Source organism: Lonchura striata, chromosome 17, assembly GCF_046129695.1.
Source record: "Lonchura striata isolate bLonStr1 chromosome 17, bLonStr1.mat, whole genome shotgun sequence".
NCBI classification, from domain to species: domain Eukaryota; kingdom Metazoa; phylum Chordata; class Aves; order Passeriformes; family Estrildidae; genus Lonchura; species Lonchura striata.
Genome location: NC_134619.1, coordinates 14795398 through 14811626, shown reverse-complemented (window position 1 = coordinate 14811626; position 16229 = coordinate 14795398). Strand labels below are relative to the sequence as shown.

Sequence of the window (16229 nt, the reverse complement as noted above, 5' to 3'; positions counted from 1 at the left end):
TTCATTGCATAGTTAAAGTAACTAAAATAATTTAAATATGCTGAATATACTAAGTCTGTATTTTTACCTGATGCTAGGTGAATGTTTCCGCAATTTTGATTACATCACTTGCAAAGGGTATTAACTACATTTGTAAACAAAATTTCCAAATTGTTGCAACTGCAAATTTGAAACTTTTTCCAATTTCCTTAAACACCACTGACATGGATTCACAAATCCACAAAAATCAGGAGCCTCTACCCAAATAGACACAACTGAGAAAATACTTACTTCTTGCTGCGTTCTTCATGGCCATTGGCACTGCTCAATTTGTTCTCATCCTAAGCAGAGTTGATAGAAGAACATCGTGAGGACGAAGCGGAAATATTTCAAGTGGTCAAAGGGTAATGGGAATAGGAATAAGAAAATAAAAAACAAAAATTTTAATACTAAATTACTTGTTTAATGTGGAAAGCTTTAGAAAATTTAGGTAGGCATGTTTAACCGCTTTGCTGCTTAAATTTAAGTCATACAATTACAAAATACAAGACTTACATCATTTAAGAGTGTGTATTAAATTGTAGATACTTCCTTACATGGTTTAGAGAGCAAGTTATCCTGTAGAATTCAGCATTCATGTGACTAAATGTTATTTCTATAAAGTTTAGGAGGAAGTCTGAGGTGTTTGCGAGCCCCTCTGATCAATACCAAGGCTATATCTCTGCCTAAGCCCCGTGGCTACACTAGCAGCCAGCCACTATTGATTTCCTGTGACCGATGCCATTCCCGAGATCTTCACTCATTTTCGTTGAAGGGTTGTAAGAGCTTGATGTCACCTCTGTCACACATCTTGCCCTGAAGCAAACAGGGATTCACACTGCTTTAGTAACGTCGACTCCCAAGAAAGCCATCAATAATCCACCAGTCCAGCCTAAACATTCCCTATTTCCATACCTGTTTACATGGAAAATATCCATGTTAAGCCAGGACACAAAAATTTTAACACAACAGTTCACAAATTTCTCCTCAAGATGTAAACATAACTGCTAAGTATTACATTAACTAAATATACCACTTGAAACTTACAAATGCTCATCCAAAATTCATGACATGGTTGTAATAAACACTGCAGAACAGACTAACAATAGCTGCTGTATAACTTATATACTGGCTTTACAGTTTCATCACATTGTTTACATCAAAAGTACAATTCCTAGGCAACTTAAAATTATATACATTTCTTTCAAAATCAGTGCTGAAGCATGCAGTCTGTTAACACCTCACCACCATCTGGTGGAAAACAAAAAAAGACAGTATTCATTTGCTGCTGGTTTAAGTGAAAGACATCACTAAGCTAATTGATAAAACTTTCAAAGAAAATTTGACATTTCCTAATTAAACAACTAGGACAGAAGAACACAAGAGCTTATTTTAGAATGATACTGCAGACTGTGATATTGTCTTTTACTTGCTAAGAACATTCTATTCAGGGATCCAAGAATTTCTGTAAATTCGTTCACTCAGCAATTGATTTTCATCTGCCCTGTTGAAAGATTAATGCCAGCAGCCTTCTGCATTAAAAGCAAGTCCCACTCTTCTCACACTGAGCAGATTTGTTCAAATATTTACTTGCTATGGGACTGGTGAAAAGGTTATTCTTGGAACCCCGCTGTTTTCCCAAACCACTGCATTCACCTTGTTGCTATACCAAACTAGACTTCACAATTTTAGAGGAAGTTTTAGGATTTTGGTTTTTGGGGTTTGTTTTGGTTTTGTTTGGTTGGTTTCTGGGTGGATTTCTTTTGTTTTGTTTTGATTGTGTTTGATGGTTTTTTTTTTTTTTTTAACCTAGGGGACCACGGTACAGCGATACGTCACTCAATTACTACCTTATGATTGACAGTTCACACTGGAATCAAAGGTGAATTCATGGGAGTAGAGGTGAGATATCGTTAGGCAAGTCTACAAAGAGAGATAGATGGGCATTTATTCATCACGCTGAAGTGAAACTACTGCACAATATAATTACATTAACAGAATATATAAACTTGAAAGTTACATGTAATGTATGTCCAATAAGATAAATCATGAGGGCTCCAGGGATGTTAGTTTACAGTTCAGCAGTAGTTTCATGAATAATGCTAAATTAAGGTAAACAGGACCTCACTGGCATATTTTTTTCTCACCTTCTTGTAAGGAGCTTCAAGCATTGCTTCAATATCAATATCATCAGCCATTTTTCAGAACACCTGAAAGAAGAAGCAAATTCCACCTGAGTTGGAATTTACCCTTGCACTTTAAATTCCAAAAGCTTTTGTTTAAGAGGTCATCACTGCATTAGCTCAAATTCACTAATTCACATTTACAAATTCAGTAGGTATCTGCAACAAAAACTGGAATGAAGTTTTGCCCAATGAGATGGTAATGAATGTGTGCAAAGTAATTATAGCTGCAAAACACAAAATGTGATTGAACACCATTAGCCAGAGGAAACCCAGAGGCATTCCATGAATTTCTTTCAAAACAAAGAGCGCAGCCTATTTATGACAGAGAAACACAGCTCTGGTGGCCATCTTGAGAAGTGCTACAGCTTCAGCAAAGCACAGTGAACAATCAGGCAAACCAGTTCACAGCTCCTAGCCTTTGCCACCACCATTTACCAATCTCAGCATGTGGACACCACGGTGCTTTAAGAACTGCAGCCTCCTCCCTAACAGGGGTCACAGGAAAACAGTTATGATTCCAGCACTAGGAGCTACTAAAACACACACAAAGTCCATCCAGTCTGGAACTTCACATCTCAAAACAAAAACATCCACCACACCAGAAAACACTTGACACCAAAGACATTTTGGGTTTAGCTGCTCCTCTTATTTTCCAATTTCAACCCCTTAATATAAGTTTATGTCCCCTATACTATGAATCACTTTGACACTTGCTTTCCTTTCCCTATGCAGATATGCTATTAAGCACCCCTCAAGACTCTTGGCATTAAACTTAAGATATTCAACTTCCTCAAATCTCTAAGTGGAAGTTTCTCTTCTTTTTCTTTCTTCAGCTCCAGAATGGCCAGTCCTCTAGATCCAAGCCTGACAGCCTAACACTGAAAATTTGTGTGTGCAAAATAAAATGGATTTTTAATTATACAGGTTAGATCTTGCACCTTGTCTACAGGCAGTAGAACTGTGCTGTCCAGAAACTTCGGCAGAATAACAAAAATGCTCTAACACATCAAGATCCTTTACACCAGTCACTTATAATGTCATAATTGAGAATGCTTTACCAACGCTGCAGCACATCTGACCCTGGCCCAGGGATACCTTCTAGAATAAAACACCATCCTCAAGCAGGATCACAACACCAGAAGTTCACACTCAATACTTAAGGGAGGCACACTAACCTAATTTTCAAATTGTTGAACTATGATGTTATTGCTTATAGATACGACTGTCCTTCTTTTAAGTGTAATGGCTCAATTTTACTTTATACTACAGTATTTATAGTCAGCTTTTCAAGCCATCTACATACGTGCACATGATTTAATTCACAGCTGTTCTACCAGTACATAGTATAAATAGTGTATCAGTATGATTAAGGGCATGAAAAATGCAAAACCAGAATTCTACAAAAAAATTCCCACCGGTGACAACTCCCACCCAAGATTACATTTCCAGATGTGTAATTTAGCCAACATATCGGGCTAAACTTGGGGAGGAATTCTTCATCCTGAAGAGGGGTGACCATAATAGGGACCATCAAATCCTGAATTGCATGCAAAAGTGCAGAGGGAATGACTATTACTGCATTCACCCAAATAATGAGTGAATGAACTATCATCCAGTGGATTCAAAACAATGGTCCTTATTAACAAAACATTTAGCCATTGAACTCGCTGTTGAAGAGCACTGTGCATCCTAACAAAGAAAAACCACACACAATGTTAAAAAACAAACAAACAAAAAACCCATAAAAGTTTAAAGAAAAAGGTTTTCATAAAACAAAGGCACACCTCGTGACCCTGAACCACAACTAACTAAGTGCACACAGAGAGAACTGTCAACGTGTGACTGCGCTGTTCATTCTTTTTTTGGCATTTACTGCTGGCCACCATCATTGAATCTGCTGAGCTGAACGCACCTTTGGCCTCACCCCAGCAATCTGCAATCTTTGTACTCTTTACAAAACAGTTCCACTGGGGCAATACCATGTTATCAGAGTACCTTCTCTCTAGGTATAACACAGTCCTGTTGACAGCCCTGAAATGCATACATGTAATGCATATGATGCATACAAAGTTGGAAGTATTTTTAAAAAAACCCACAAATTAAAGCGCTAATAATTTCAAATTACTAGAAAATCCTGACAGTTTTTGAAGTATCTTTCATTAAACATGAACGCTCCAAATAATTTTCCTAAAAGCCTTTCAGCTTTCTCACAAAAGCTATATATGACTAATTTGCTTGTAGACAGGAAAAATAACAAAACCACCCAAACAAGAAAACAAAAACACCACACAAAAAAAAAAAAAAAAAAAAAAAAAAAAAAAAAGCCAAAACATCAAGCTAAAAAAGGAATTAACTACATTTGAAACTTCGTGGATCTACAGAAAATGTAAAGGGACATGAAATTTACTGCAACTGAGCTAATCTCTATTTTGAAACAAATCACTCTCTTTCTGCTGTACTATATTAGATAAAAGGAATTTTAAAGGATCCCGTTCTCAAAATTATTTGTTTTAGAAATCCAACGAATGACAGACAATTCGACACGTTTTGCATGTGGTGTCCTGGAAGAGCACCAGTAAACTTTAGAGAGGATTCCGACGCCTCAGAAGGGGAGCTAACCTCTCAGCAGGACCCGTATGTCTGCGGGCAGGTCCCCAGCCTGCAATTCCCAATTCTCTCAATTCTCACATGCTCCTGACACAATCGAGCGGAGCGAATTCGCTTTCCCAGAAACAGTGATGCCCAGCGCTGGCTGCCCCGCCGCGGCCGCCCTCCCACCTCGCTTCTTCCAAAGGCCTTCACTCCCCGCCCGCCGCTCCCCCACCTCCACCCCGTCTCGCTGCGCCAACGGCCCCGCAGCTGCTCACGCCCGGTCCCTCCGCACAGCGCCATCGCGGGAAGACAGAAAGAGCTTGGAGTGGGGGGAGCCGGGGCGGGGCAGCCGGGCCTGCCCGCGACGTGGCCACGGGAGCAACCAAACCGCACGGAGCCCGGTGGCGGGGCGGGGATCACCGGGCGCTCTGGCCCCAGTGAGGCGCAAAGCGGCCCCGCGGGCAGGGCCGAGGCGGCCATGGCAGCGGGAGGGGCGCAGACGCCCAGGCCGGAGCCCCCGGGGGACCAGGCCGCCGCTCGCCCAGCGGCGGGGCCCAGGGCCAACCCGCAGTTACCTTGCGCCGCGGGCAGTGCGATCCTCGCTAGGGCCCCGAGATCCGGCAGCGGCGGCTCCGGCGTCACTGCCCTGGCTGTGCGGAACGGACCCGAGGGCTTGAGCACCTTCTCCAGAAGTCCGGATGGACGGCGGCGCTCAGGCAGCCCCGAGGAGCGGGCGGCGAGGGGCGGCGCGGCCGTGAGTCGGACCCGGTGCCGGTCTGGCCCCGTCTATGGTTCCGAGGCTGCTCCCGAAATGGCGTCCGGCCGCTCGCAGCTCCGCGCACGGCACGGGGGTGACCAGCGCACCGCGCAGGGGCTCTCGCGAGACGCACGTCCAAACAAGCCCCTGCACGCTCGGACTCGCTGTCTCTCGCGAGATATCGAGCCCGGAAGCAGTGGCTCAAATGCTCGCGAGATTTGGTTAGGCATGTGGCCTTGTCACGCGCCGCCGCTCTCTCGCGAGGGCTGGCACGCGCGCCCGCCGCCCGGCGGGAGGGGCCGTGGCGCGGGCGGCGGCTCTGAGGGTGGCTCTGAGAGGCCCCGGGCCCTGCGGGCTGCGCCGAGCGCCGCCGCCCAAGTGCTTTCGTGGCGCGGGTGCCTGCGGGCTTGTGGGATTCCGGTGCGTTCGGAGCACCCGTTCCTTCCCTAGCTGTGGGAGACCCCTGTCCCAGATCCTTCAGGACGTTCCTGCACCCCATGCCGAGGCCTTTCATAGGCTCTTGTTTCCGGCAATCTAAAATGGATTAGGTTATGGAGTGAAGAGGAGGATGAAGTTACTGTGTTCCTTCACCAGAGATTGTGCTGACGAGATGATTTAATGGGTCTGCAGTCTCGTCTTCGCCTATTTGGCTGAGGGCTTGGTGTAGTTCAGTCAGATTAACAATGCCCGAAGGTGTTCAGTCGTGCCTTCTGCCAGAAACTACACATTCCTTCATGGGCTAGCAGTGTCTTGCAGATTTTTTAGCCAGTTCAATTCCAAGCAAATCTGTCAATGACCTGCTCTTCTGGTGCAGCTTTTGGCCCAAGCCACTGCAGATTGCTGGAGCCTTGAAGCTTAACTCAGAAGGGAAGTTGTATTTTGTGAAAAAAAGCCCCTCTTGTCTCATTAATAGTGATTTGTTTCCCTCAGAGTTCACAGAATGGTTAATTTGTATTTAAATTTAATAATACATTTGGGGCAATTGTTCAAGGTAGGACAGAAAGCATTAAGTGAGTTTTCTCCTGCAGTCAGCATGAAATAAATTGTTGCTGGGGAATTTTAGGTTGGTGTTTTGTTGTTCTAGAAATCTGAAACAACGTAAAGAGAAATTCTAAACAAACTTTTCCTCCTGAAATTATAATTTTTCTGAAAATCCCAGTCTACTGTCTCATTTAATGTAATTTCTAACAAAGTTCCTGAAATGTTAATAGCAGAAAATGATCCTGGAGTTCTTGCCTGGAGTGTCCAAGTTTTTCTAAGATGAAGTGGTCAACTAGTAGAGTTTGGAACATTTAGGAAAAATTATCTGTTTAAAATGAAAAACCAAGCATGACTATAATAGTTTTTTTTCCAACCTAATAATTTCTGTACAGTTTGGTTGTAAACAAAATTACTAGTCTTCTCACAGAGAAAATGAGGTTTATTGTATATGTTCCCATACACTGCTCTGGCTGCTTCTCCCTTAACCCCTCGGCTTCCAGTTAGCCACCAGGTCTGGTCTAACCACCTCCATGTCCCTTGTTCCCTCACCTTGTGATTGCGACTGAAGTATGTGCATAAGCTCATGTTGGTGGATTTACCCACGGCTTCTCTTGTCATCATTTACCTGTGGAGCCAGGCTCTGGAAGGAGTGCACAGACATGGGGTTTTTTGTATATTCCACTAACACACCACTTGCCCTTAGCTGGCACCCAGGCAGTGTGGGAGAAAAGATGCACCCTCACGCTTACAGTACTCAGAGAAGGTGAAGGTTGCTAATGAGGGATCTGGAGTAGCAAATAGCTGCACGTCCAGCCCTGTTGTCAGACCCTGTGTATCACAGCAATGCCCCGGCTCATCGGCTGTCGACACTCATCTCCGCAGGGCTGTTGGTGTGGTCACTACACGTTTGGCTGGATTCACTTCTGGAGCTGAGCGGAAGCTCTCAGTACCACATTTCCTAAAAAACGTTTTCTTATTTGTGGGATGGCTTGATCTGGACAGACTGGCTCTGCAGTGCTGAGACATAATGGCGATTTATCGCTGGTGTTCCTTCCTCTAAACCTGGCTCTGTACTCGCGCCAGGAAGTTCGTTCGCCTAAGGTGCCAGGGTTGCGGGCGGGAGTTTTTTGTAATTACCCGCGCTGCGAGGGGTAGGAAGGATCGCGCAGAATTTACAACCAAAAGGCGACCGAAAAAAAAAAAAAAAAAAGAAAAGAGTCTACACTTTCCCACACCGGGAGTCGAACCCGGGCCGCCTGGGTGAAAACCAGGAATCCTAACCGCTAGACCATGTGGGATCGCACACCACTAGTTTTGGCCTTTGCCCACTAATTCCTGCATTGCAGCGTTTCAGCGTGGTTCCCTGCTCGCTGCGTTTTCCGTCGCTGCATGTCCGTGCTGCGCGATGCCCACCGCTCGTTGCCCCCTGCCCGCTGACCACCGTTCACTGCTCGTTGACCTCTGCCCGCACCGTTGGTCAGGATCAGGCACTGGGGTGGGGGGTGCAGGGCCACTCCCTCGGTTAAAAGATGAGGTTGGAGGTTGACAAAACTTAAGTAGGAAACTGCTAATGGGAAGATGAACAAATGAAGTATGGCCTAAAAAGGCACAGAAACTTTGTATCAGCTACCGGTGTGCTCTGAAACAAATCTGAGCAACGACAAAAGCAGGCAGAACAACTGCACTACCCAGTTTTGACTACAAGAAGTAGTCAAAACAACCTTATCATACACTGGTAGAATGCAGGTAACAGGTGGCACACTGAAGTGGCTGGCTGCAGATGTGCAGGAAGAACTGACTATTGAGCATGTGGAGGAGTGATGCTGGATTGTTGAAGAAACTTCAGAATCAATGTACTTAAACCATTTTAATCTTCCAATATGTAACACTGAACTGTGAAAAATGGAATATGTGGAAAATTCACACCTAAATAGGCAAAGGAGAGAGTTAGGACTATTGTGAAGAGTGTAAAACCAGTGGTGGTGACAGTAATGTATTTAGGAGGTCAGAGTTGCTACCAAGGCAGAAAACATCATTATGAAAAGTCTCCAATTACACCCACACCAAGTGAGTAAATGTCACATCAGCATATTATGTGCTTGCTACATTTAGATATCACAAAGGCTTGATTTCTGGAGCAGCTGGTTGGAGAACATAAAAGAAGCAATTGGGTTTAATGCTGAGTTGTGTGAAGGGCTGTTACAACAGTCATGCATAACAGTGAGTATAATGTATTAAATCTTGTGACATTGAAAGAACAACATCAACAAATAAATTCCTACCTCAAGAGGTTATTAAAAAATGAATAAATCAAAATGATACCATGGTTGCAAGAAGCATGAGGATTCTAAAATTACTCATAACACTTGTATCACCACAAAGAAAAAAGCTATGGCTACAAAGAACCATAAAAAAGGTTATGGAAATATTAAATTAAAGATAAAACACCCTTCAAAATGTGAAGATGGCATAGGTGGCATATGGACCATGTCCATATGCCAGAAGAGAAAATCCTGAATAGGTTATAAACTATCAAATTAATCTGACAGTAACTACAGAAGGTAGATTTGAGCAGATTCTGTTTCCTTGCATGGATCCAAATTACAACCCACTGACCTGCATGAGGTTGCTAAAGACATGGACAAGGACTGGCTGACAGCCAGACAGCCCAGCTTTTTTGGCACACCATGATCTTAGTCTGTTGTGAGAACCCCGGGCTTGGTCTGGGGTCTCGTGTGGTGGTGAAGTCTCTCCTCCAACCCGAGCTTCCAAAGAAAGACTCCACAGCCTCTTGTTGTTCCGTCTCAAGGCAGTTTATTGCGAGTTATCTAAAAGATTGTCTTCTCAGGCTGCAGCTATTTGATCAGCAGCCCAGACAGACACACACACACTCCTGACACCCTGACTGTCCGGTGTCTTCTTCTTCTCTCCCCCCGCCCAGGGCTGCTGCTATCTTTTATATGATATGTTACGTATAACATGTTTACAGTTTTCCCCCAATACCTACTACCTATATTACGAAGTGCTTTTGTACTCTAAACCAATCTGTGAATGCCAGCATCACCAAGAACATGGAGGCAAGGAAGAAGAAGGAGGAAGAACAGGATCAGCCCACTTTTCCTCCATCTTAGAACTTCTGACCCCCCTGTACAAAGTAAAAACCCTCCTGTACAGGTGCTAAAAGCCCCCTGTACAATACAAAAAAAATTTTCCTTCTGTTTTGTAACTACTTTTACTATACTATCTAACCCTTTGTGACCGCTTGTTCCACCTTCAAAGTTGGTAACTCATTCCATGGCTCAAACTCAAAATCACAGCTGTTTCCAGCTGCGGGCCGGGATCCAAAATGCTTCTGACCAAGGCCTGGAACGTCTAAAAATGTCTGAGAGACATTTTGAGTTCCAACAGTCTGTCTCTGACATGAGGGGGAAATTTGCTCCCCAAGGACTTGACAGTGGTGGTGGAGAGATTTGAGCTTCTTCTATGTATCAACCTGCCTGTTCTGAGCTTCTCTTCTAGTTTCAGAACTAGATGAATCTCTGTCTCCTTCCAGAAGGCTTAGTGAGATGTCAATATGAGCAGCAGTGCCTGCATATACGCCCCTCCACTTTTGCTTGCTTAGGAATTGCATGTGAGAGGAGAGCAAAGGTTTTCCTTTGTTAACCATCCCTGAAGATCAGGACTTGGGGAGGCAGAACTTTGGCTTTATTTCAACTGCCCATTCTCATCCTATTAATCTCACCTGTCTGTGAAGGTGTTCTCAGGTTCCCAAAAGCACTAACAAGCCCTTAGGCCAGCCTCACTTAGGGCTTGCACTCCAGCCCTGCCCAGGAGCCCCAGTTCACATCAGCCCTGGACCCTCAGTCCCCATCTGAGCTGTGTTGAGGTGTGCTTGTCTCCAGTGCTCTCACCAATGTGCCCATGCCCATGGCCATGCCCAGCCCAGAGTCTCTCTGATCCTGAGCTGGAGCCTGCCTGCCTGACCTAACCTCAGCTCTGCCTTGTTAGTACAGACCTGTTATGGGCTGGGCCTGTCCTTGGTCACCATCACTGGCCTCATGCTGATCCCAGCCTGCAGACTGACTTTCCAGGTTGACCTCAGACTTGCCTCATCCCTATGACATGCTCAACAGTCTGGGCTACCCATGAGACAGCCCCACCATGGTGGGGCTGACCGTGACCTTCTGCAGATGCGCTGTTCTGGGGGACTACCTGCAGGTTGCATGGAGTAGTCCCCTGAGACACTGCTCTGGTGTAATCCCAAGTGTTTACACTCTCCTCTAACAGCAGCTGTTCACAATGAGCAGCCTCAGAGGTACATGGACAGAGACGTACAAGTTCAAGTTGTCAGCACCCAGTCTGAGTGCACAGCACTCAAAATATGAGAACCTGTTGGTTGAGTTGATCTGCTTAGTAGATCTCCAAGATGTTTAAAAAACTAACACAGAACAGCCTTCAAAAGGGTTTGCCTAAAGCTGAATACCTACATGCTGAGAGGAACTCGGCTTGCTTGTCACAGTCAGTGCAGCACAGGGGGACATTGAGCATTGCAATGCTGGCAATAACAGGTTTGGAAAATTCACTTTCCCCTGCAGTTATGTGGTAGAGCAAAGAATTTGCTGCTGTTACCACTGAGTTCAGAAAGAACATGGCTCATCCTCAAACCCTTGACTGTACAAGAAAGGATAGAGTTATAACCCACTTCTACTGCTCATGATAGGATTTCTGTTTTCAGTATGTATAAGTTTAAGCAGGTGGTTGCAGGCAGAGGTCAAGACAATACCTGAGAGCAAAAAGAATTTAATTTTAAAAAATGAAATCTGTTTTATTTTATTGAAAGGATACATTAAGAAATAACAATGTGCATAAATTTCAGTTGAGGACACCTATAAACAACAAAATGGAAGAATTTTTTTGTGTTAGTTAACAAGAACAGGAATAATGGGATGAAGCTGAGAAAAATTAGGCAAAACAACCTGGTGGGATTTCAGATAGGTGTCTGAATGGTCATCCTTGAGACAACAAGGCCAGAAAGAATTACCCCCAGAAATGCCTCTGCACTAGTCAGAAATGGTCAAAGTGATCTCACAAATTCCCATCTTTCTTTATGTTTTGAGACCTGACTGTGAGAATGGCCTTCCAGGTTACTCATAGAAATAGGGATTCAATTAGTTTGTCAAGGCTTGTGATAAGAAAATATCATACTGTAGGATTAACTTGAGGAGTTACAGGTTCTGCCTGTGGCTAAACAATAAACTCAGTTCTTGCCAAGAACCTACCATATTACATTGTGTGGCACAAACATCAGCCACAGCAAAGCAGAGGGACAAGCAGCACTTGGAGCCCAGTGGGAGAGCAAGCAGGGTGATACAGGGAGGTGGCACAGCTCTGTCTCCAGTGCTCATGCTGCTGTTTGGGTGCACTAGCTCAATCTTGTGTCATAAGCCATGGTCACAGGCCTCTCAGCAATTGGCCTCTGCTCTGGGCAGGTGTCCCCCAGCTCAAGGCTGCTGGTAGATAAACAGTTTCATGTTTTCCAGAGTATAACATCTCCTGTGGGGCAGAGAGCACTACTGCCCAGCTTGACCAGTAAATCCTTAGCAGAAATATATTTGAGAACAGTAGAGTTTACAAGAAACAGAGAAGTATGAGAGGCTGTGATACAGTAGAAGTCCTTTGGGAACCTGTAACTGATTTGGTGTCAGGAGCATAAGTACCTTATTTTGAGGAGTTTTCATCCCACAGGAATTTTGAAGTAAGGCAGACAAACCTCTGCTGTGGACATTTTCCTGACCTTCATGGCCAGCAGCCTCAGAGTCGGGCTCATAGAAAATTACCTGGTAGCATGGACCTCCCTTTCTGTGTCTTGTCTAGCCTTGGGACAAGGACTACCCTGGACAGCAGAGTCGATCTGGTTCACAAGGGACATCCCACCTCCACCTTCGTCCCCTGTTCTTCTGGCCCATCCTGGAGTGTGGCTGCTCTCTTCATTCTCTTCCCAGTGCTTGCCAGATCATCCATAAGGCCAATACAGGTTCCTAACTTTCTCACTCACTTTTGATCCATGCCAGTTTAATGAGCTAATGGGGTTCACGCAAGCTCAGATGAACACCAGAATCAGGACTCAGAGCATGAAGAGAAGCAGGACTTGTTGAACCCTCAGCTCAGTTCAGCCATTTCACCCACTGCACCCTTCCTTCCCATACAAGGGCATGTTGACATTGTATCTAATGTCCTTCCTCTCTTGGCAGCTCTCCTCTCAAAGGACACTTCCCTCCTTTGCTGATGGGAGATGTTACCCCCCCACCATATAATGCCATGGCTTTGTCAGCAGCCAGGGAGCCACAGTAGCAGGGAAGATGGCAAAAACCTCCCCTGTAATGTTTTACTCACAATCTGTTTTAGAAAGCAGGAAAGGAAACAAAGAGCATTTGCTGCTCCATCTGTTTCTGTGTCCCATGCTGCACAGTTGGGTTAGAGCCAGCTGCTGCATTGCCAAGCAGTAACGCGGCAGCACTGCTGCTTACTCTGCAAAGGTTGGTAAGGCAGAAAAAATTAGGACCGGAGGATTTTTTAAAAGCCCCATTGCAGAACATCTGGCTAGTTATATAAACGTACATCATGACTGCTAAGGAAAAAAAAACAAACAAACAAACAAACAAAAAAAAACAAAAAAAAAAAACAAAAACACACCAAACCTGCTGATTGGTGCTTAAAAATGTGTATTTTACAAATGGTAAAATATCTTCAACTGTCCTTTTCCAAAGGACTGTCCTGGGCTATTCAATATCATCATCTTCAAAAAACATAGGATTAATGAAGAACAGGGATGCTTTTTTCTTTTCCTCATACTTGCTAAGACCATTTGCCAAAGAGAACTCTCACAGCACACAATCCAAAGAACTTCAGCCAGAAACGCCTGCAACCAAGTCAGCCTGGTTCCATACAATAAGGTCTTTGAGACACTGGATACAAGATGTCTGTGCTGAAATACTGGAGAATTCACCACATATGGTGAATTTGAGCCCAGCTCAAACCTCTAGCTCCCTGATATGGAGTTACAGATGTGTTGGTTGGGAGGGATCTTTCATGAGCATTAGCTCAAACTCTTGCTTGAAATGAGATCATCACCAATACTAGATCAGGTAAACCATGGCTTTGCATAGCCAAACCTTGAAAATCTCCAAGGACAGAGATCTCATCACCCATCTGAGTGAACTGTGCCCCCAATCAGCCCAGCATGTGATCTTTGTTGCAGCAAAGAGCTCTCCATGGTGAGCCCACATGTAAACACTTGTAGGAGTATCTGGGCAGTAGTTTGACCTATTTAACACAAGGCTTTCACAGCATGTTTTGTGGTATTATTGGCTCCCTCATCACAAGAGCACACTGAGCTGCTCCTGCTCCCGTCCCCTCTTCCAGCCATGGGGGCTTGGGGTGCTGGAGGCAGGAAGGGATGACAGATGAGCAGGAGACAAGGTGACGGCATGACAGCTCCATATTCACCATGCAGAAGTAGCAGAGAGTTTGGTGTCAGTAACCAGGGCTAGCCAGGGTCGAGTGACTGCTGACCAAGTGAGTGGGCCCAGCACAAGCTTCAGTGGAGTACAGCTGAGGTGAGATCAAAGCTGAGGACCTGAGCTCAAATGCAGTTCAGGAGTAGCACAGGAAATCTCCAGTGAAGCATCTCCCAACTTTCACACCATTGCTGGTGCCCTGGAAGGTGCATCCAAGGCTACAGATGCACTGAGGCAGTGCTGGATGTAAGCCTAGCCACACAGACCTTGCCAAGTATTTTAGGCATCTACTTCCAGTATCACCAGTCTCTCAACAAAGGAGCTGTTACTCCCCTCCTTGCTGTACATGGAGTTACTGTGCGTCTGGTGCTGGACTGGACTGGTTCCAAGTTGTTCAACCCAGTTTGTTAATAGAGGCAGAGCAAGGGCAGTGCCTGCTGGCCCAAACCTCTAAGGCAATGTGCTGTCTGCACTCACATCTGTAGTATACATGCCCAGGGATTGCCAGAACTCTCAGCCTAGGACATACAAGGAGGACAGCAGCACTGCAATCCTAAGCTTTCCATAGCTTTAGCATCACTCGTCCTTCCACACTCCCACATGAGGAAGACCTCTCATGCCAGGACCTCCACCTGCCATTTCCTGACATGGAGTGTATGCCCAAGTATGAGCACCAGAAGAGCTGTTTTATGAAAGGGTGTACAACTCCAAACAGTTAATTCCACTTGGGAGCAGAATCTGAGGAACAATTCAAGCGTGATCTCAGAAAACTGCCTCATTTTGCAGTTCTGCGGTGACAGTTGTACAGTATATCCTTCAGCCAAGAACAAGCAGCAAAAAGATGATTTGGCCTGGAAACACTGATCTCTTACTGCATCTTACAGTGGTCTGGTGTTCAGAGCCTTACAATAAATTAAGGCAATTTCTTCTTTTATTAGCACTAGAGCCAGGGCCCTCTGCTCTCAGAGACACTGTGGTGTTTTTTCCATGCTCTCAAGCTACTTCACATTCACCTCCTGCTGCCACTTTTGGTGTATTGATAACAGGCCTCGTGACTGGTGGGCTTGATCTCCCAAGTATGTGTCACAATGACCCACCTGTATCTCTGAAAGAGAACTGCCTTGTGTTATTGCATCAGGTACCACTAGCAGAAGTTTTTCTCAGCCCCTGACTGTCCGAGCTGTGAAAGTCTCCGAAAAAGTTCCCACAAAAGAAGCTTTTCCTTTAGATGCTTCATTTTCCCCCTCTGGGATTACTGTCCCCCTCCCTGAGGCACTAGTGCACCATTGGCACCTTTGTACAAGGTTCAGCCTCAGAGCTGTTTGTTGTGCTGGATAACTGAACCTTCTGTCACCCAGCTTTCCTTCTCCAGCAGTAGGGACCTCTGCTCCCAAGTGTCCTAGATGTCAGCAGGTGTGTGACCCTCCTCTAGTGGGGAGGTTCTGCTTTTAAGGTGGCTTCCTTGCTCTGCATTTTGATGCCCTTCTGCTGTGTGACTTTGTGCAGGTCAGCAAAGAGCTGTCAGCTCATGAGTTGGACTGACCTGAGATGTCATGTCAGTGTGCCCTTTGTGTCCTTGAGAGCCTCCAGTTTGCCCGTTTTGGCCTGAAGAGAGACAGGATCTCTCAGTGCAGAATAACACCCCAAGAGTTTGAGCTGTGGCAGCCAAGAGGTGATGTTTCGGTTCTTCAGCAAGGCTGCCAGAGGTGTAGGTCGAAAACAGCCTACACATTATCATCAAACCCTGAAATACACAAAATAAAATTAGAATGTTGCAAAAAAGATGAATATTTTGTCTGGTCCCTCCTGCAACCAACTTCCCACTTACTGTGTCAGGTCACTCATTTTGGGGGGCCCTGAAGCTGGGCCTTCTGAAAACTTCCATGTCCCCAGCATCTATTTTCAGCATGTTCAAAGGACCTTGCTAGCACAAAAAATACAATCAAACTGTTACAATTCTTACACACTAAGTCTATGTCTATGGGAGTCCTTGAACAGAGACTATCAGGCTGTAATAAGCATTCTCCTAGTATTATTGTTTTCCTGAGGACAGGTGTAGCCTGTATGGGCAAAGATAAGCAATATCTGCATCTCCACAGGAGGGATGCCAATTTAATCATGATAGAGCTACACCAGCAAATTTTTGTTTTCAACACAGACCTGGTTCAATTCCTCCTT

The 16229-nt window shown here is 45.0% G+C and overlaps 1 protein-coding gene and 1 non-coding gene across 2 annotated transcripts in view; both read right to left on the bottom strand.

Annotated features, from left to right (window-relative positions):
- Positions 1–5664, bottom strand: part of RBM39 (RNA binding motif protein 39) — a 30796-nt gene extending 25132 nt beyond the window's left edge. Inside the window, exons 1-3 of the mRNA XM_021536661.3 lie at positions 5372–5664; positions 2166–2228; positions 271–320 (exon numbers count right to left, since the gene is read on the bottom strand). Of these exons, the coding sequence (XP_021392336.1) occupies positions 271–320; positions 2166–2216 (101 nt within the window). The 5' untranslated portion in view covers positions 2217–2228; positions 5372–5664. The remainder of the gene's footprint in view (positions 1–270; positions 321–2165; positions 2229–5371) is intronic.
- Positions 5665–7760: 2096 nt separating this feature from the next.
- Positions 7761–7832, bottom strand: TRNAE-UUC (transfer RNA glutamic acid (anticodon UUC)). Its single transcript has one exon. It is a non-coding gene; the product is annotated as a tRNA-Glu (tRNA).
- Positions 7833–16229: the final 8397 nt, after the last annotated feature.